Source organism: Tympanuchus pallidicinctus, unplaced genomic scaffold (genome assembly GCF_026119805.1).
Source record: "Tympanuchus pallidicinctus isolate F22 unplaced genomic scaffold, pur_lepc_1.0 scaffold12, whole genome shotgun sequence".
Classification (NCBI taxonomy): domain Eukaryota; kingdom Metazoa; phylum Chordata; class Aves; order Galliformes; family Phasianidae; genus Tympanuchus; species Tympanuchus pallidicinctus.
In genome coordinates, this window is record NW_026294637.1 from 2,871,688 (window position 1) to 2,892,820 (window position 21,133).

General features: G+C 46.5%; 2 protein-coding genes across 6 annotated transcripts in view; both read right to left on the bottom strand.

Annotated features, from left to right (window-relative positions):
• The window catches only part of LRRK1 (leucine rich repeat kinase 1), a 68,327-nt gene extending 51,750 nt beyond the window's left edge, over positions 1-16,577 (bottom strand). Inside the window, exons 1-2 of one of the 5 annotated variants that reach the window (XR_008203646.1) lie at positions 16,087-16,230; positions 13,731-13,936 (exon numbers count right to left, since the gene is read on the bottom strand). Coding sequence is in view for 3 of the 5 variants with exons in the window: in XM_052671503.1 (XP_052527463.1) it covers positions 13,731-13,797 (67 nt within the window). In the remaining 2 variants the exon portion in view is untranslated. Of the gene's footprint in view, positions 1-12,640; positions 12,772-13,730; positions 13,937-15,804; positions 15,877-16,086; positions 16,231-16,453 lie in introns of those variants that run through there. The other 4 variants (XM_052671503.1, XM_052671502.1, XM_052671505.1 and 1 more) reach the window with 4 other exon arrangements.
• A 1,742-nt stretch (positions 16,578-18,319) lies between these two features.
• ALDH1A3 (aldehyde dehydrogenase 1 family member A3) overlaps positions 18,320-21,133 on the bottom strand; it is a 35,269-nt gene continuing 32,455 nt past the window's right edge. The window contains exon 13 of the mRNA XM_052671508.1: positions 18,320-20,986. Within this exon, the coding sequence (XP_052527468.1) occupies positions 20,914-20,986 (73 nt within the window). The 3' untranslated portion in view covers positions 18,320-20,913. The remainder of the gene's footprint in view (positions 20,987-21,133) is intronic.

Genomic DNA, 21,133 nt, shown 5'->3' on the forward strand with positions numbered 1-21,133 from the left:
ATGCTGAAAAGAGGGACTGGTTCTATTTCCTTTTGGCCTTAACCCTGATTTTGGAGTCCATCACTCAAGAGTCACGCCTGGAACCAATCCCAAGCACACAGGCACCTCCTTTCTGACGAAGGATCAGCAGGGCTGTCTTTCTCTCTATATAAACCACAGCCAGGGAAAGTAAAACGTGAGTGTCTCGTGATCAGAAGCTATTCTGGGATCTAGGAGGTCCCAGCATCACCTTCTCATTGACCAGACCGGTCTCCAGGCACCTCTGCCACATGAACTTTTCTTGTGGAAGCATTTTCCACCCCTCATTCTGAAACAGCCCCATTGTGCAGTGAGGACAAGCAAACCAGCAGGGCCAGGGAGCACCATGAGGACCCCATTTCTCCAGCTGCAGTGTGGATTGCATTAGCAAAACTTCGTCAATCACAAGCTTGCTGTTTAACTATATATAACGCAATGTAAAGCACATCAACAATGGCCAGATAGCAAAGCCCTAGGCTGTTGCACCCCCTCTTCCAAACGTGCCCATCATTAAGTAATTCCTGAGTAAGAAGTGTATATTACCAGAGAAATTATGTGGAAGCTGAAGAAATGAGATGATGCTTCTGCTGTGACTGAGGGAAGGAGGAACTCAGTGGCCTAGACTTAACCAAGATCGCTTCTGTTTTACCCAATGACTGCTTCATGGAAACACTTGGCAGATGTATCACACTTCCTCTTACACTTTTGGCCTCTTTATAAATTCTTTAAATGCTTTCCAGTGCAATGGTGTAGTTGTAACAATATACTGCTTGTATAACAACCACTGCTTGGAGAACATGGGCTGGTCATCACCTGTGGCCAACTTCTGGGCACTTCTGCAGTCACAAATGGCTGTTCCATGGAGGTTATGTGATCCAAGAGTTAGCTATCAGAGTCTACAAGATGGTATATTTTGGTCCCAACTTGAAATGTTCACCTTCTCTTAGGCAAATCAAAATTTTTTAATCGACCTAACCAAAACTTCCTAATGAGGATGCACAGGAAAGTCCAGCAAGTAAATGTCAATAAAAGCTTCATTGAATCTAAGTGATCCGAGCAATTCTACTGTTTGATATATTTAAATATTACTGGCAGAAAGACAGTGTTGCTCATCATTGATGTTTGTCATGCAGCTGCCATCAAGATTTCTACGGTTGTATTCTGCAAAGTAAACTGACCTCCCACCTATGACCTGAGGTTGAGGCATGAAAGATCTTCAATGAAAAAATGCCCTGCAATTGAACTAATTCCAAGCTTGCAAAGGGCAAAACTGATGAGTCAGAGAATGACAGAAATCTTGCCTTCAACCAACAGCTCTACCCACGTGGCTTTGTAGAAGTTAACTGGAGCTTTCAAACATTGAGCCAAAGAAGGTCAGCCAACCATTCTGAGCTTCCCAAAGAGCACAGAAGCCATCCGCTGCAAAGCTAAGCATCTTGTGAACCAAATCACCCACTTCACAGAGGACTTTCTGTTGACTTCAGAAATAATGCATTGATTTCTGACATGCAGATGAAAAATAAGAAGCAGCGAGATTTATAAGCTTAATTGATACTCATCAGTAGGGGAAGAAAAAGTGGAAAAGCATATTCTACTGACTAAGGACCATTTTATTTCTACAAGATGCATGCCTGAACTATCACCAGTACTGCACTCACATAGGTTGGGAATAACATTTTGCCAGCATATGCATCAGTCACTTTTAGCAAAAATCTGGGCTAAAATCCAAAGCAATTCTGCCTACACCTTTAACCCCACGAACTTCATGCTCTTTACCCTGAACACTTTGTGGCTTTCCTAACAGGATCTGCTCGCACTGATGGTGGGATGTGCTGTAATAAGGTCTTCCTAGTTCTTGGAATTAGGTTGGAGCAGGTTTAGGAACCAGCTTCGCACTTTGCTCAGGAGGGTCTACATTAATATTTGACAACACATATGGGACAGTAAGTTATGATATCGTATCAAAACTTCTTGGGTAGTCCTGTAATAAAAGGCTGCTAGAGACTCCAGAAGCTCTCGTGCACCCGCTTCCTTGTGATTTCCTTTAATTTTTGCTGAATTGGCCATAAATCAGAGTTCCTGTGCTGGCGTGGGATGCTTTAAAGCTATGGCCCCAAATCTGCATCTTCCTTACTCCTGAGGCTGCATCAGGGAAGCAGACAAACGCAGCCAATTTGAACTGAAGCAGAATATTTGGGCTTACTTCTCAAACACATCTGAATTTCCATGAACCTAAGACTACAGGGTTTACTCTCTACTATTCAGTCCCTTATCTCTACATTTATTTAAATTCTCCATAGATCCACAGTTTCTTTGCTTGCCTTCTACTAATGACCGTAAGCAAACCAAGCCCTGTTTGTGAAGGAAAAACGAGGGGATTAACTTAAATGAGAAGCATATCCTTCATCTCCTCACCACATCACTTACCAGCCTGCACTACGGCAACTAACTCTGAAATCAAGAGCATGTCCTGTGTTTAATTCTTTGGGAGTAGTTTTTAAGTTTGCCTTTGGAGGAACAGCCTTTCACAAAAGCTAAGACTAATTTTCTATCAAACACATGAAAATGGAAACAGTGGTTATCAATAAGAAAGCAGCGTTATTTTATTGCTATTCAAATACTACAGCAGCATCAATTTAAAAATGCAGAAGACTGTGCAGTTCCAGCTGCAAGAAATGAAATAAAACGAGGTCTAATTAATAATAAAAGGCACCATGACAGTGCTAGAGATGGATGCAGTTACCTCCAGTCTCAGGCCTTGTTATTAAAGCAGCTGGAAGAAAGACCTAACATTTCTAGATTTACAATATGCCATCACCTGTAGAGAGGTAATGGCTTGCAGGTGATGCTGTGAATCAGCAAACAGCTGCATAACTGAACAGTACACATATAGAGTATTGTTACCTTTATGTCCCAAATTGCTGCACTTCAACACATAACCCCTCACAGTTTCTAAGTACTGCATTCCTTCCTTTGATAAGACTGGCGTTCTTGGCAAATGATGTTTTTATTTATCAGAGAAAGATATAAACGAGATGCTTAACACAGGATAAAACTGGGAAGAAAGCTACCTTACTTCAATCCAGACTTATAATAGCAGAAGGACTTTAAAAGTGCTACTGACCTTGTCATAATTTGTGCAGGTATTCCCAGAGACAGAAGCAAATCAAGACGATGGCTTTAACACAGCCTCCCATTCAGCGATGCTCAATTAAGCTATTAATTCCTTGGACTGTCAGCCACCCACCTCTGCTCCAGCACTGACAGCTCTTGCAGTGGCCACTGTGCATCACGCCGTCAGCTGGCTGGCTGCTGCTTTGTCTGAATTAACCACTGCATTTTAGCCTTGACAGTTATTTTCATCCCTGTGCCCCATTACGGTGAAATCCAAGCCTCCGGTTCAGCGAGGAGCTGGGGATGGGGGTGGGCAGGAGGCTGCCTTTCCGGGCTGAGCTCAGTCAGTAATTCCTCAACAGCAGCAGACGGCCACAGCTAACCTCCACCAGCCTCATCTTTGGCCATTTTGACTTCCGAGCGAGGAAAGAATGGGGCACAGCTGAGGTGTCTGTCTGATGTGCAGAACCAGAGTCTCTGCATCACACTGATACCTCTCCCATTGCTCTGAAAAACTCCAGATCCACAGACTGAACCCACAAACTGAGCTCATGGGAAGCCTCCACTCATTTCAAAGGGTGAGGGATCAGTCCCGCATTGCGCTTTCCAATTAGACGGGGTTGGAAAAGGTTTTCAGTCCTATGGAAATTTCTGAGAAAATTATTCCCATCCCAAACCAGGAAGAAAAAATTCAACCTGTGTTTATTTAACACAATATTGTATCTTTTTTTTTTTTTTTTTTTAATTCAAGCCAAGTCAGCCAAAATGCTTCATGAAACAAAGATGCCTTTAGGGTTCCTTTGATGGTAACGCATCAGAACAGCATTTCCTTACTTATTCATTTATAAAGGTTAAATTCATTCATTTCTTAAAAGATAGCCATGAACCAAGACCTGGCCCAGCAGAGAAGGCAGTTTCTCTGCCTGCCCACATGGCCCCATAACCAACACCCAGCCCGGAACCATGCAAAGAAGGGGCTGTAGCAAAAAAGCCCGTAATCTTCTCTGTCTCATTTTCACATTTTGGAAAAAATGGGAATATTCCAATCAATTCAGATGTAAAATAAAGCCAGCAGGGTTAAAAAGAGGTCAGAAGCACTGACAGAAGTCCCTGTGAGGAGATAAGGAGGGAAAGTGACGCTGAATGGGCCTGATGGGGAATAAGGTGGTTCACCTGGGAAGTCCAGCTTCCCACTGGAGATGCCGGGACAGAAGTGGGCTGCGTCCTTCTGACCATTACTAACATCTCCTCTTGCTGAGTGAAACACGCCAGCCTCTCAGGACAAGGAGGGAACCCCACACACACACTTTTTCTGCCCACTATATGTGGTTTGTTTTCACCCAAATTCCCACAATTTAAGCTAATTACAGAAATGGCCTTATGCTAAGGTCTGCTTGCCAAGCCAGCAGAAAACATGATGCATGTTGCACAAATATAACCTGCATCTACAACATGGCTTATCACAGCGCTCCCTGCTTCCAAAGGAAGCTTACAACCCTACAAAGAACCAGAAACGAACACACAAAAATGCTTCAAACGTAACAGTTCAGTCCTGAAGGGATCTTTTTCATTACTTCTCTATAATCTGGTGCTATTTTAAAATAGTTTGCGTGCCAACACCACGCACGCTAAGTGCTGATCTGCAGTAAATGTTTTCCAGCAAGCACACAGGATTTTGGAAAAGGCATGCTGACAGTTTCAGGTACAGCAATGCACAGTGACTAATTATCACAGAGCCAATGGAAATTGTCTATTTACAACAACTCTTAACCTGCAAGGAAAAAAAAAAACCAACAACAAAAAAATGAACGGATGCTCATGCAAATCTAAAAGGAAAAAATGAAGTCCTGGGCAGAAAAGTACTTTGAGATGCTGCCTTTTCCAGGGCTCCAGAACTGAGTTATGAACAACAGATCCCTTGGAAAGCTCTGGCTATGTATTTACACAAACACTTCTTCATCATCCAGGGTAACAAGGGAGACAGAAATACCCCAAGAACAGCAACACAGAGAAACGGCTGTATGCAGAGCTCTGCCAGATGTGAGCAGGTTCCTGCATGTGTGCATGTGCCTACCAGATCCCCGTGACTCTGGAAATCATTTGCTTTGTCTAAGAATTTCTGATGGAATGGCTATTTCTGTTTCTCTGATGTAGAAAAGAGGCTATAGAAAGCAAAGGACACGGAATTGAGCTGAACAAGAACACAGCGAAATGAACACTGGGGTACGACTGCCAGAGCAAACCCTCCTGCACTGATCAACTCTGCACTCACGTGGTGATTCACCAAAGGGAACCAGGCATTCCCTCACCAGTGAGGACCATGGCTTTGCCCTCTCACCTGAGGACAGATGCCAGGCCTCGTCGGCTCCAGTGTCCCTTCTAACAGGAGGAGTGCTCAAAGCATTCGTGGCAAAGGGACGGCCGCTGTATCGAAAACACAGAGACTCGACCCTAAGTGAAAGTCTCTATTTTTGTCTTCTGGCCCCAGCTGTAGGTTCCAGTCCTACAGCCTGAGTTATTCCAATGTATGCTTTTGTATGCAAGGCCAGCTCTGCCACTCTTCCTTTCCAAGCTTTAAACTGAAAGACAGTCATGAAACATGCAGAAGAAGAACTACGCTTTTGGATTTTCTTTGTGTCCATTTTCAGGCATGGCTGGGAAGAGAGGAACATTAAATCATGAAAGGTATCTCCAGCAAGGACACTGCTGTCCAACTACATCAAATAATATAACCACGAAACCAAACCAGGATTGAATTCCCATTTGCAACTTCACAAATTACATTTTCACAGATAACTTTGGCTTCTTTTGAAACTTTCATCAGAATGGAAAAATTCCCATGTGTGACTGTTTTCTTGCTTTCAGACAACTCATTTGCTCAGTATTCTTCTAAAAAAGTAGTGAGAGAACAAATAATGACAGTGGTTGGAGGGAGCAAATCACTGCTCCATTCTGACCCCCTTGAACTCATCTGCACACCCAATTCTCCATCCCTCCATCACATGACAGAGGTCCTGAGCAGCTGCTGTCACCTGCATGGCCTCTTACAGAACCTGGATATTTGAAGATTTTGGAAAGACTGGCCTGAAAGGAGGAAAAAAAGGTGTAGCAACATTAAAAAGGTATGTAAAAATACTTTGCACAACTCCAGTTTATCACATTCTTGGAGAATCTGGAAGAGGTAAAGAAGATTAATCAGATAAATGGCCTGCCTAATTGTAAGATTACAAATGAAACAAGCTTGGTTGGCTGAGGATGGAAAAATGAAGGCTGGATAGAGATGGGAGCACTGTTTATAAATACACCCGGAGGGAGACATCAGGGAAGGAGGAGAGCTATTTGTGTGCTGGGTATGAATACATTTCAGCTGCCAATTAGAAGAAAGTATGAGGAGTTGGAGAAATGAGGCTTTGGAACAGTTCTCTAGAAAAAGCAAAAAGAACAGATGAGTAACTCATTGAAAATATGCCTTGCATAAGATTGAGGAGGGTGACAGCAGGACATGGGCCCTCAGCCCTGCCCATCCTTACAGCCGTGTTCCGAATTCATAGAATCATCACAGAATGGCCTGGGTTGCAAAGGACCACAATGCTCATCCAGTTCCAACCCCCTGCTATGTGCAGGGCTGCCAACCAGCAGACCAGGCTGCCCAGAGCCACATCCAGCCTGGCCTTGAATGCCTCCAGGAATGGGGCATCCACAGCCTCCCTGGGCAACCTGTTCAGTGCCTCACCACCCTCTGGGTGAAAAACTTCATGCATGCACAGAACTGAACCCAGCCATCAGACACGGATGGGCATAACAAAGACTGCTTGCAAGGAACTTGGTAGGAAGGAAGGGTGTTCATTAAACAAGCTGGTAGATCTCGGGGAATGCAGACACACCTGAGGGAAGAGTCCCTGCAAGATAACTGAGGGGGGAAATACCCCACACCATGAGATCCAAAGTCAGTACATAATTCGTTGTGCTTCTTTAACTGTTATCTTATTAAATACCTCACTCTTTGCAGCCCCCACCTCTCACCATGAAGACAGCAACTCCAGATTAGTTCAACTGGAAGTGCAATCATTGCATTGGATGTGGCTGGCATCAAGAGAGACGAACAGGCAACAGCAGTGCCAAGGGAAGAGCAGAGCTGGGAAGGATACCAGAGAAATGATATGAATGTGATATTCTGGAAGAGGAAAGAAAGAAAGAAAAAGTGAGAAAGCGAGCCTCTACTCCAGCTTCTATTGGACTTGTGAGCTTCCATTGGCTTCCATGTGAGCAAGAGCAGATCCTCAGAGTTTTCCAGGAGAAAATATCAAGGAGGGAATATTACTTTAGCAGCTGTGTCTGGAAGAGAAGGAAGAGCTTTGATGAAAGGGTCTCTGCTGTCGGCCAAAGCAGTGCTGGTTGCAAGTCAGGCTGCGTGATGATGTGCTGCCAAAAATTTAACAGGGGCTACCAGAAAAAGCCTTTGCATAGCAAGTGGCAAAACCCCAGAGTGGCAGAAGTGCCTGCATTAGCAGAGAGGGGGGAAAAGGGGAAATATTTCCTTCTTGTCTTCCCTTCTGGGAACGTCAGCTCTCATTTCAGCTGAGGACAGCCAAGGATGCTGTGCTCAAATGAAGGCATTGCTGTGAACCTGCTGCAGCTGACAGCATTTTCAGATGGCTGCTCCAAGGCAGAGAGGGCAAAACCAGGCGAGGATGTTTCATCTCCTTCCCACCAACATATGGGGAACTCAGACCCACAGCATTGGAGAACCTTTTATTTAATAGCTTTTGCTCTGTCATTGCGTGACAGATCCCAGGTGCAATACATTGGAGAACTGCAACCATGATTACAAGCCAACTTGAGGGATGGCTTTTTTGTTTTGCAAGCTACATCTGAGATCTGAAAAGGGATCATGTCCATTAGTGTTTATTTTTTAAATTAAAACATTCCTGTTTGATGCAAAAATAAAAGCTTTTTCAAAGGCTCTTTGATGTGAAGGATGACAGACATGCAGGAGGAGGTCTGGTCTTCAGCAATTATCAGCACTCCTTTTGATTCTTACTCCCTACATGGGATTTCAGCGTGAAGCAGATAATCACGCTGCAGAGTGTGGCAGCAATAACCTGCAGTCAAACCACTCCTTGCCCAAGGTGGGAATGCAACAGACAAACCTGCAAACCAACTAAACGCAGGTGGGGCAGTTCCAAAGCAGAAATGCTTTTACAAGATTGCCTGCTGAACTCCTCCCTGGTAGCTGCGCCAGCTTTCCAAGCGATATTCTGATCATTAAAACAAGCAGTGATGTAATTTCCACAGCGACCACAAACATACCGAGAATATTTGAGCTAAATTTATCCCGACTTCTCCTTTGAATCACTGCTTCGGTTTGTTCTTTTTCCATGATTTTCAGCTACGCACAGGAAAGGAGCAGCGGAGAGAGCGGGACAGAGCTGTCCCAGCAGTGCCTGAAATGCCAGCCTCCATGCTTGCCACATTTGAAGCATTACGGAGGAATTTAAACCACTTTGCAGCTTCCACCAGAGATCCCCTCTGATTGCAGGAGGGCTCTTTGAAGGGGAAAGGTCTTCATGGACACACAGTTATGGTGAAACAACCAGCACCCAAATGAAAGGGCTCTGCTGTGGTTTTACCTAACCATGCAGAGAAGCAATCGCTGAGCGTACAGACTGATTAAGGAAGGGAATTAAATATCAGCCTAACTCCTAACATCACTCCTAACCCTAACGGGCTGCCCAGAGAGGCTGTGGATGCTCCATCCCTGGAGGTGTTCAAGGCCAGGTTGGATGGGGCTCTGGGCAGCCTAGTCTAGTATTAAATGTGAAGGCTGGCAGCCTTGCAAGCGGTAGGGAGGTGGAGCTTGATGATCCTTGAGGTCCCCTCCAACCCAAGCCATTCTATGAGTCCATGACCTCCATTTAAAATCCAGGATGGGACCTAATAAAGGACAGAACTCACTTATACAGCAGACTGAGAGCTCGCTGGCATCAAACCCTTCCCCTGACACCCCTCATCTACCATGCAAACATTTCCTCTGTTAGCTGCCTTCTGCCAAGCACAGCCTGGCAGCCCCATTATTGATCAGAGAGATGGAAATCAAACAAACAGCAGCCTTAACACTCTAAGGATTCCTGCAGGTCGGGCCCAGAGCCAGTTATATCAGCACAGAGACTTAATGGGTTTTAGATAAGGCCCCCCAAAGGCTTTAGAGAGGATGAAAAAAAAAGAAAAATCATAGCACTTTCTTTAATGCAAGTATAAAATTACCTACAGCATCACTGGCAAAACAATAAATCAATTACAGGCCTGGTAAAAACTGAGTAGGTGTGAACACTATCAATTGCTTTTTCCCACTGAAATACAGTACAGCAGTTCAGGCCATGACCACAGTGCCAACCTCACCCGACAGCAACACAGCCACAGGTAGGGAGCTCCTGCACACAGGTTCTAAGTGGAAAGGATTTTCTTTCCTTATCACCCTATCTTTGCTCTTTTTTCTTGGCATTTTGACAGAGCTGTCTTCAGTTCCATGTCAGCGTAACACACAACTGGTAAATTTTAACTGGAATTTGGAAAAATAAAGCTGTAAAGCAAGAGATAAAGCCAAGCACAGCTCAGATAAAGATCAGTGTTCCACTACTGCCTGTAATTCAAGCTGTCTTTCAGGCTGGACTCTGCCCAGTTGGCTTCCCAAGGTCTGTGCCACACCGCTGGCGTTCCCAGCAGTGCTTTCCTTCTTGCTGCCGCCCTGAAGTTACAGCAATCACTGGGAAAAATTGGAGCTGCCACCCTTCAGTGTTCCTTTACACCCCCTCGATTCCAGGCTGGCACAGCAACCGTGAGCACAAGAACCAATTTCCCAAAGCAAACAGCTTTTTTGGATGCCTCTGATTCAAAATAAGGAACATCTTCGGTGGGATGTTCCTGAAGAACAGCTGAAACGTCTTAAATTGGGCACCTAACTGTAGCCATCCCTGCATTCACTGCCATTTTGGTGTGACACGTGGCTGTGCTACAGGCTGGTAGCAGCGCAGGCTGCACCACAAGAGCTTTCGGCTGCAGGCTGCCCTTCTGCATCATTTGGTCCCTTGTGAGATTTCACCACTTCTGTATGAAGCATGTATTTAAATGTGTTTAAAAATACAAGCCTATTGCCACTGAACCAGCGTACTTCCTATTCCTGCACAGCATTTCCTACTTCTCTTTCTGCAGGGCATTAGTAAGTAAGCTCACATCAATACCTGAGCTATTTTTTGCCCGCACATCCTCCCTCTGTTGTTGTGTTTTTTCACTTGTGAGAATACTTTCAATTCACTTTTTGGACTCAAATTAACTCAAAGCTTAACAAGCAGGAAGAAAAACAGGGAGCCCACAGCACTTGTTGTACAGAAGCTCAAGCAGCCAGCAGGCTTTGCAGGTCTCAATGCTCTGCATGCATCCCAGATATCCTCCTGCTCCTCCTTGCTCCCACACTGCTGCAGCCTACCCAGAGGATGCTTCTAGACCCTGCAAGAAGACACTGTCCCAGGAGCACTGCCAGTTTCAAAGACATCCTAAGTCTCTATTACTTAACCCTGGGCTGTCGCCATTCAATCCCTTGTGAAACTTCCCATGTAGAGTTACAGGGTTGGTAGAGCAGTGCTTCCTGTCTGAATGGCCTTAGCTCTCCCTGCAAAGCTCTTCTCACCAGTGCTGGAGGGCCGCTGCACCACCACCAAAGGTCCCTTCTTTCAGACTACGCATAAAGCCCTGTGGCATCTGGGAAGCACTGGCACCACTGTCCCACACTGTGTAACACAACCCACATGATGATACAGCACACCTCATCAGTACTCATCTCCAGATTTAGCAGAGAGAAGAGACACCCTCTGCTGTGTCTGAAAGGCAATCCAGTTCCAGCACACAAAATGCACACAAACAACCTGGGACTCTGATGAGGATTCTCAGTAAGAGAGAGATGAGCCCTCTAACAAAATCATCCTTGCATTTCAGAAGACAATTATTGCTTTTCTACACCTTCGCTGAACTGTTTCCTACAAACTTGTATGAGAATTAAATGCTAACTGTAAAATTTCTATGGGTTTCCTTTCCTACGGACTTCCTTCCTACCAGAACCACGTTATGTCACTTTCACTGTATTACACAGAGCTCTTCAACTCAGTTAAAATAAAGCCACGCTGCTTCAGGAGAGCCTGCAGCCACCCCATACCTCTGCTGGCCTTCACACTTTTTCATTCAGATTACGTGAACAAATCCAGAGAGGGGAAGCTGGGATTGAAGAGCTCCAAAAAGGGAGCATCTCTCTGCACTGCAGCCACAAGAGGAGCCCAGCAGCATCCTTGAGGCTGCTCAGGTTTGGTTGAGGACCACAGATGCTGGTGGGAAGCTGGGATGCAAGCTGGGATGCAGGCAGGATTGCTGCTGCTGTAGCCACGTGGAATAGCAGAGGGAGGTGTGGATGCTGCAAGGTGAGCACACCTTATCATATGTTACATTTGCTTGCTTGAGTCAGTGATGCTGCAGGTTGTCCCTGTGAACACCTGACCACAAGCACAGCTGTCAGGGATAAAAAGCCCTAAAGCCTTAAGGCTTTCATATAATCAAGGGATGGGCTGTATGTACAACCTGCTTGTATATACCCACACATCCTGCCCAAAAGCAGACTTGAGGCACAAATGGGGTCCTCAGCATTAAATATCTGTGACCTCACTCCCCTTCCCTGCGTTTCCCACCCGATGGCAGCAGGAGGCTGCATCCAGGTTGATAATGGATGCATGTAAACAATAGATTCAATAGTGGAAGCTGAGTGAGTCACTGCATTCCTGCATTCAAGTTGTGTAACAGGATCCAAAGGCAGAACAAGGACCAGCCAGCGGGCCAGCTAGATAATGACAATTATTCTTGGCAAGACCCAAAGAATCCCCAAACAAAAACGAGTTTAAACACATACAGTACGATCACAAAGAGCAAACGGAGCAGGCAGCACAGATCTTCTGCTCTCCTGGGATTGCTCTGCCAGTACTCCAAAACTGCTCATCAAATGAAATAATCCACGCACGTCAGAGCAGAAGAGTTATAACGATGAGATCTGTGTGCCTCCAGTTCAACCGACTGCATTTACATAACAGAAAGACATAGGAAATTTCTCAGAAGAAGAACTGAATTCCCAGCGCAGAAATTCACATATGCCCTTTTCTCATTACTCGCTCACACACTGATTTGCTTATTTGCTGTATCTTTAAACAACAAGAAAAACTTGTCAAATCACCACTGCAGAATAAAAGCATTAGCAGCTCTTAACACTTGAGAATTAAAACCCTGCTCATGAAGGATGCTTCGCATCGCCCAGCATTCAACTGGAGATATTTCCTCCAGAGAGAAATGCAGGTGACAGAATTCAACGATATTAAAGGCAATCAGAAACGTTCAGTTATTGAGTATTAGAGAAAGGTGCAGTGCTAATTAACCAAACTAAACAAATTAAGGCTTAAGGAATAAGCAGAATACATACAGAGGAAGGGAAGAGTTCCCAGAGCTCCCTGTGACGCTGGTGAGGAATGTCTTCAAGCAAGAGGAGGAGGACTCTGAATCAAGTATCAGATCTTGCTTCATCGTTGCTGATAAAACCCAAAATAGGGCTGCAAATACATTAGCTCCTATCGAAGCCTGCTTACTCAGTACAAAGCGTCAAACACACCTTCATCCCACACGCAGCACGCAGATGCTGCCTCCTAATGAAGCATTTGTTGCAAGGGGGGAACACCGTTACACAACGAGCAGAAGGCTGTTCCACAATGCAGAAATAAAGCTGGGTTTTGGCTCAGAGAAGGGCAGCAGTGCCCGGGAACTGAGGGTTCCAGTGAGAAAAATAGGCCAAAAGTTAAAAAAAAAATTAAAAAAAAAACAAAGGAAAAAAAAAAAAAGTAACAAAAAGGAAACAACCTGAAGCATATGTCCCTTCCTACAGAGACATTTCCACCCACAGATCTATTATATTACATAAACGCAGAGCTCCCCATCCGCCCCAGCAGTAAATCACTGCAGTCCCTGAAGCTGACAGCAGAACTGGAGCAGCACCCGTTCAGCCTGGGAAGCGATGCTCTGATTTTAGCAGCTCTCCTACCCCGAATACACACTGCCACAGCGTCTGGGAACATATTTGCATTCACATGCTGAAAAAGCACAGATCCTGTAAAATATATTTAGGAGCTGCCGAGACACGATGCACATATTGACTAATCCCACGGGCCTTGGGAGAAAACTTCTCTTCCAAGAAATCTATTCTTACCACATAAACAGCCCAACATGGCTCTCCTTGCAAGTAAAACTCCTTGCTCTGAACTGCAGCCTTTCTAATGCGGCTCTAATAATCAAGCCTTTCTAATAAGGCTCAGTGCACTGATAGATCTTTCATACATCCGACACTCATTGCGATGCGAGTTCTCCGGGAAGCCTGGTCTGGTGGTTGACGACCCTGCACATAGCAGGGGGGTTGAAAGTAGATGATCATTGTGGTCCTTTTCAACCCAGGCCATTCTATGATTCTATGACTCTCCTCCCGCTCCCCATCTGTGCAGGAAGAGAAGCAGTCGCCCCATTACCGTGCTGTGGATCCATGTTGCTCTCTCTGGAAACAGCAGATTCCTCCGTCCCCACGCACCAGTACATTCTGGGTCTCAGTGGTGAAGATCCAACAGAGCAAACTTTCTGCAGCGCCTCCGACTGAGCGTTGTCAAAGCTGAAAGTCAGCTAAATGCAGGGCAGAGCGGCTGCTACCAAACGCCGTCCTGATGGAGCATCGTTTACCCTGGTTGAAAATCAACAGCAAAGCAAATTAACCATTCCGCTATTGATACTGCAAGAAGTGTATCCCTATGCACACAGCTGCAAGAATGCTGCTTTGAAGAAACACGCTATGCAAATGTGAACGCAATTATTTTCATAATAGCTTCATTAAGAGCACAGCGTGAATTAAGAGGGGAAACCAACAACATCTCCACTACTGCTCCCAGTTTTCCTCCTGCTGTGCTGCTGTGCCTTTGGGTGGTGCAGCTCCACATTCCCCACAAGCTCTGTGAAGGCAGAGGGCTGAAACAATGAAACGCAGCTGGAAAAATCCTAAAGGCAACCTCAGAACCTTTCCCACCCACAACGACTGCAGCTCTGGTGTGAGAAGCTGGAAAACGTTGATGCGGTCACTGAGAATCCCCTACAGAAAGAAGAGGGCTCAGAGAGACACAGCAGCTTCTCTGCCCACTCCTTTCAGAGAAGCCCAGTGCTCCCAAAACAGCTTCTTAAAACGCATCCTGCATGCAGACCAAGCTTAGGAGCTCTTGTGCTGGCTGCTGCTGGCTGCACACAGCTCAGGTGCCTCCCATGGCATTTCTACCTTCTCACCTCTTCCAATCTGCACACCTGTAATGTTTTCTCCTTTTCCCTTGCCTCTTCCACAGAGATTAAAGACAAGGGCTGACTTTGCAGTCTGTGCCCAGCCGACACCAGCGTTCCTTCATTTTCTGCTTTCAGTTTCGGTCTGCAAACACTTCTCAGATTCAACACGGTGACCTTTTTCACCTTTGAACCCTATTAGATTTTCTCACGCCTGCTGTGCGATGCTGAGATTTGGACCAGAAGCCCTCATTGAACAAAACACACAAAGCACTTTGGTAAGCAGGACCCAGGTGTGTGGATGGCTTCCTGAGCTGGAGATGGGTCACTGATCCACCACCACCACCCAAAAGCTGCCTGCTCCTTCCTCGCTGCATACACAGCACTTTAACCACAAACCAAGTGTTAAAAAAAAATCATCACTGAATGCTTCATCAGCTGTTTCTAGGCAAGTGTTTGAGTTTTAGGTGCACTCACAGCAAAACTCAGCTTCTGATAATCCCTACTTTGTGTGCCTGGCAGTGGGATGCACAGCTCAGAGCTGAGCAATGGGCAAAGCCACGGGCTGCAGTTTGGTGCTTGGGAGCTTCTCAAAGGTGGGAAAATGATTTGGGTGATCATAAGAAAAGGGAGAGGGCTGCACGCAGGCACCTTCACACCCATCCCACAGCTGAGCAATTTTGCAGCCCTAATTCTAAATGGACACAGGTGTGCAGACACAGCCCAGCATCATGGCCTCCATACATCAGAGTGCAACTCGGGCACCTGTAAGGGGCTGAGTTTGGAAACTTTCACATGGAGGGGATGAATAAATGCTCTTCACATCCAGCAGAAGGAAAAGCAATAGCAAAATTTTGATCATCGATTCCCTTTAGCTGCAGCTATGGCAGCAAGCATCGAGCTGTCAGTGCACCACTCTATTTCTGTATTTCAGGGCCTCTGTGTCTACTAAAAACACCCCCACTGTGCTTTTACCTTAAGCAAGAAACACCCAGCTGTAACACGTGCAAATACCGCGTCTTGATTTGATGCAGGGAGAGAGAACTCCCGGAAAAACGGCCCGTGTGGGTCCTCTGAGCTCTGCAGAATGCCACACCGCAAAAAGAGCACAAGAACACAGCCGGGGGAGGCTGCAACCCCATCACATGTATTCCCAACGCCTCTCCTGAGTCTCCGTCACCGCGTTTTGGTGAAGCGGAGCCCCGCAGGGAACAACGGCGGAAAAAAAGCACAGCAGATCGCACGACGGAGATCGAGAAGAGGAGGCACCCGGTACGTACAACTCACCAGGAAGCGGCACCATCGATCCCAGCCAGCAACGCGAGCCCCACGTTGCCCTCAACTCCCGGGCGAGCTGAAGCGGCTCGGGATGACGGCGCGGTGCCGCCCCGCACGGCCCCCGCTCCGCCGCCGCCCCCGCTCGCTCCGCAACTTCGCTCCCAACTTTTTTTCGGAAGCTCGTTCCCCGCTTCTCTCCGCATAGAAAAGCCTCCCCCCTCCCCCCCCACACACGCACACCGCTCCACCCGCCCCGCAGCCGGCGTTGCGCTGTGGCACGGGCAGCCGTACCTCCTGCGTCCCGGGGCTGGCGGCTCTCCGCTGCCACCGCAGCCTCCTCCTCCTCCTCCGGCGCCGGCCGGCCGCCTCGCTTTGCTGCGCGGGAGGCGGAGGGAGGAAGAAAGGGAAAGGAGCGGGGCAGCCGCGCGGCGCCTCCTCCGCCACCGGCCCCGGCTGGGCCCGCCCGGGAGCCGCGGTCAGGGCGCGGTCGGGGCCGCGTCTCGCCCGGAACCCCGTTGGCTGCTCGGGACGCCGCTCAGCGCCCTTCCCCGCCGTGGGGCACGGCGAGGACCGCGGGGCTGCCCCGATGCCGGGCTCGTTCCCCACACCCATCGTTTGGTGTCCGCCCTCTGCCTGGGTTCGCCCTACTCGTGCTTACACCGCTTTAGTTTTGCGCGTTCTTTTTCTTCCTGAAAGAACCGGAGGCGGAGGGGCCGCACCGCCATCTCTCAGCCGTGCGGGTGCTTCGACGCTCGGATTTGTGCCCGAGGCCCTGCCCAACCCGAGATCTGTTTTCTAAAGGCTGCTCCTCGCCCGGATCCCGGAGCTGCTCCACTCAGGAAAAACACAGCAGCATCGCCCCCTGCCTCCCGCCGGGCGCCGCAGCCAACACGTGCGGTGCGCGCATCCCTGCCCGCCGCAGAGCCCCGCACCAACTGGGGCCGCACCGGCTTTCACTGCGCGGTAGTCCGGCTGTATCTTCCCCACCCGACCTACCTCACTAAGGGAAGGCATTTCGGCGTGCCTTTCGTTTATTTATAACGCTCCCTTGAACGACACGCACGGATCCTTCTCTGGACCAAATCAAGAGATGCGGTTCTTGAGGATGGAAAAAGCCATATCCGTGGCTGCTGCTGCTGCCTGAAGTTTGTTCTGCAGTGCTTTTCTGTCTGTGGTAATGGAGACGTAGAGAAGATCTTCACGGGTGCTTTCAAGTGTGTTCAGACGTCCATTAATCTGCATCTGGCTGCAGCCACCTGTTGGGCACCCTCTGCACCTTCCATTGAGTCTGCTGCCTTTTATGCCTCACGCTCTGGTTCTTATACAGACCCTTCTTACACTTTATTTTTTTTCCCCCACCACTGTGTGAAAAAAGAATAAAATCTACAATCACGTTTTCCCCCTTTGTTCTGAAAGAGACCATAACTTCCCTTAGCACGAATTCCTTCGCTCCATCTTTTTTTCCTTTTCCAAATATCATCCCACTCTTCCCGGCTTTATTCACAACTCCACTGCTCACATCACTCACAACAATCCCTTTTTATCTCCATGCTTCTCCCTTCTCATGTTTGGCCACAGAGCTCCTGAGCGATGCTATTACTGAGTGGAAAATCAATGGGCTTTGGCTCGGTGTGTGTAGGGAGATGGTAGGCGTTTGTATCTATTCTCACCTGGTCCAGTGGTTGGTTGGTGACCCTTCCTGTGGCAGGGCTGAAACTACATGATTTTTGAGGTCCTTTTCAACCCAGGCCATTCGATGATTCTGTGATCAGATGTGAAGAGCATTAAAAATGATGGTATGTTCCTGCTCTGTCTCCTTTGCTGATAAGGAAGATAAGACAGGAATGCCTCATCATGGGGCAGTCATACAACAGTGGCTGTGTCTCAGAGGGTTTCAGGAAGCCCCATCTGGCAGCAGTGCCTTCAGATTTCTCCATCCGGAGGCCCATTTCAGAAGGCATAAAGGATCCATCCCACTTTGCACTGGAAGGAACTGTGCCTGCTTTGGCAGCTGCAGTTCTCCTCCCCTCTCCACTCACTGCAAGCGGCACAGCTTTCAAGAGAGCCTGCTCAGAGGGTAAGCTAACAGCCACTCAACCCAGCTTTTATTTGTAAAGCTGACCACACTTCAGCACTTGGTTTCCCTTGCCTTTTTTAGAGCACACAATTCTTCACCAATTGCAGAAGCGAATCCAAGTTGTGAATCCTTCACAGTTCCCCAGTGCGATACAGAACCCCCACGTACACACAAGCAGACTCTCCACGTTCAGCCCTGCTGCACGGAAAGGGCACCTGGACACCACATCTTGTGAGCCCAGAGCACATTTCTGTATGGGGAACACTGCTTCTGTATGGGGAAACAGACACCAGGCTGTTCTAGGAAGAACCCCCTGCAACCAACAGCACAGTGCCATGCTGTTCCACAAGCGAGGAGCCTTATTAACCCCTTCCAGTGTACAAGCAATAGAAGTTTCCCACTCCCCCTTCTTACTTTGAGCCATATCAATATGCAGCACACAGAAACTACTTCACAAAGTCAAACATTTATTAGGAACAAGAACTATTACAAAAAGATGCCCATAGTCTAAATATATACAAGAAGTTTAAACATAGCATTTTCATGTGCCCTTGGTTATAAAAATACATTAGATTAACTGTATCCTAATTTATAAATATAGTTTGTTTTTTTTTTCTTTTTTTTATAAAGTAGTATTTCATGAAAGCCTTACTGTGCAATGAAAGAATATATACCCTCTAAGGGGTTGTTTTAAAGTTAGTGTCTAGTGTAATATAATTTAGAAAATTCAGTGTGTAGAGTCAAACCCTGATTTATACAATACGAGATACACTGACTTAAAAAACTTGATATGGGAAAAAAAAGAAGTTGAAATATATATTATACATATAAAGCCAAAATATTAGGATTGTAAGAACTTCAAATGATTTCAGTATTGACCACTGTTAATCAAAAGTGAATACAGAGATACATCAGGATAACCAGCCTTTTACTGTTTGCCTTACCTCCATCCTGCCCGACTGCAGCCCCAGTAAATCATCTGGTAGGCAAAAGTAAAACGTTTGTCTGAGAAGACGTTTGAGCTTTAAGTGTATTACAAAAATAGAAGCTTATTTACAATGTTCCCATTTGGCCTTTTGTGGGGTAAGGGAGGACACTTCCTTTGTTGGATGGGGAGATGTGCCCACCTCCCACCGCCATGGGAGGACAGGCACTCAGATGTACACAGCTGTTGGAGGTATGTCGTTTAAGTAATTAAGCAGTGTTGAAGTGCAAACTAATAAGGAAGTTTAGGCTCATGCAAACTTTTTCCTTAACTTACCATCGCCCACCTTCCTTCCTCCTTCTGATAAACATCCACTCATGCAACTGAACTCGATACTGACAGCTATCTCTCTGATCACAGAAGTTGCTGGTTAAGATCTTGCTTAAGATCACAGAAGAGAAGTTAGACCTTCATTTCTGCTTCAAGCCCTGACATCCAGAAAAACCCCAAGCGAGTCTTCACCAGTGCTCAATGGAGAACTGCCCACGTTCCATAAGGAGTCTGCATCGCTTTGCTTTCAGAGGATGAGCCTAGCAAGATCAGATGAACTTCCTAACCAGCTGACACCACTAAATCCTGCTTTCTTGCAGCTCCTGCAGACATGGAGCTTCTCATATATTTGTAAGTGGTTCTCCAGTACACAATCAGGAAAGTAATGAAGCCAGGAACTGAGGACAGCAGGTGGCTTTTCATTAACCTTGTAGTAAGCAACATCTGGGCATGCAAAGAAACGACTGCAGGAGATTCTAAGGCATGAACTTGGTGTGACAGCCACTCCATGGATGCTGTTCATGGGAGTGCATGCCTACACAACTGTAAGCCACAGACAGCTCATGGCAGTTCATTCCTCAGTGAAGGAACAGCTGCAGAATGACAACATGTACTGCAAAGTGCTGACACATTTACGTCCAGCCAAAACTCATTCCAGCTAACTCATCTGTACACCTACATGCTTAACATTCAGTATGAGCTTAGGAGCACCTGCCTTTTTATACTGTACTTCCAGAAATCCATTTTAAGCTACATTCACAAGGGATGAAGAAGCAGTGAGAAGAACTCATACTCTCACAATGAGCTCTGGCTCAAAAAATGAAGAGATGTTCACACAGTTACAGCAAAAGAGAGAGGAGGACAGCCTCCTGCAGCTCTCCTGCTCCCTCTCAGGAGTGGCATGGGGTGTTTTCCATGGGGTATCTACCATGCAACGTGTTTAGAATTCAACTTTGCATCATCATGGTAAGTACAGTGCAAAATCCTCTTGCAAAAAGTGCTACAGTGAAGGTATGAGATACAATTGTGACTCAGTGGGAGCCAGAAGAGCTAGCAAGTGTGTAACTTGCATTTACAGCATGTATGATGTGTGCACACCAAAACATCAGCTTCAGAGGACACGTGGAAGTCTAGCTCTGTCAAAAGACATGCTGGCCCCAAAGGAGTCCTCTAAGTAACTCCCACCAATGTCATTCAGGGCTAGAATATCACCAGCGTGGAAGATGCATGTATAATTAGAGAGACCAAGATAGCTCTTTCAAAAACCATTTCTTTACAGATCTTTCCATGAAAGCTTGCACTCCCATCTAAAACTCCAGCTGCAGTCTTCACACAGACTCCATCAATGTCAGTTGTATTAGCCTTATCACACAAGTCCATTTATACCAAGTGAAATCCAAGTGCATCTGAAGAAGTTTAACAGTCAACTAATTGCTAATGGTACCAGAAGTCTCTTTAACATGCCAATGATGTTCAGATCCTTTAGGGGTACAGTTTGAAAGCAGATGTCCTGCTAACACTGTGACTGGGGAGTATTTTAGACACAGGTAGCAGATGAGTGTTAAGACAGGGATTGTACAGCACAAGTGTGCTCTGCTGCCAGTAGGGTCAGTTAAATCAGTTTTCAGAGAGCCAGTTGAAAAAATGGAGTCCAGTAAATTCAGTGATTCTAGAGGAATAAAGTTAGGCATTTCCATTTTCTTTCTTACCCCTCCCCTCCCACCTGCTCTGAACACGTCCCCAGTGTGTCACATTCAGAATGTCAGCATTTTTAGGCCTCCTGTTTTCATGGACTCTTCTGGGACAGTTTAATGGTGACTGTTTTCACCTCAGTATATTCTGCCAAAGCATATTCACCACTGGAAAAGAAGAGAGAGAAAGGGACAAATGATTGCGTGCACTTCCTTAGGAGGTTTCTGCACAAGTGCATCATGGACACAGATCAACAGCTGCTGTAGGCCACTAAAATCAGATGTGAATTTGCCCAAGATATCATTTCGCTCACT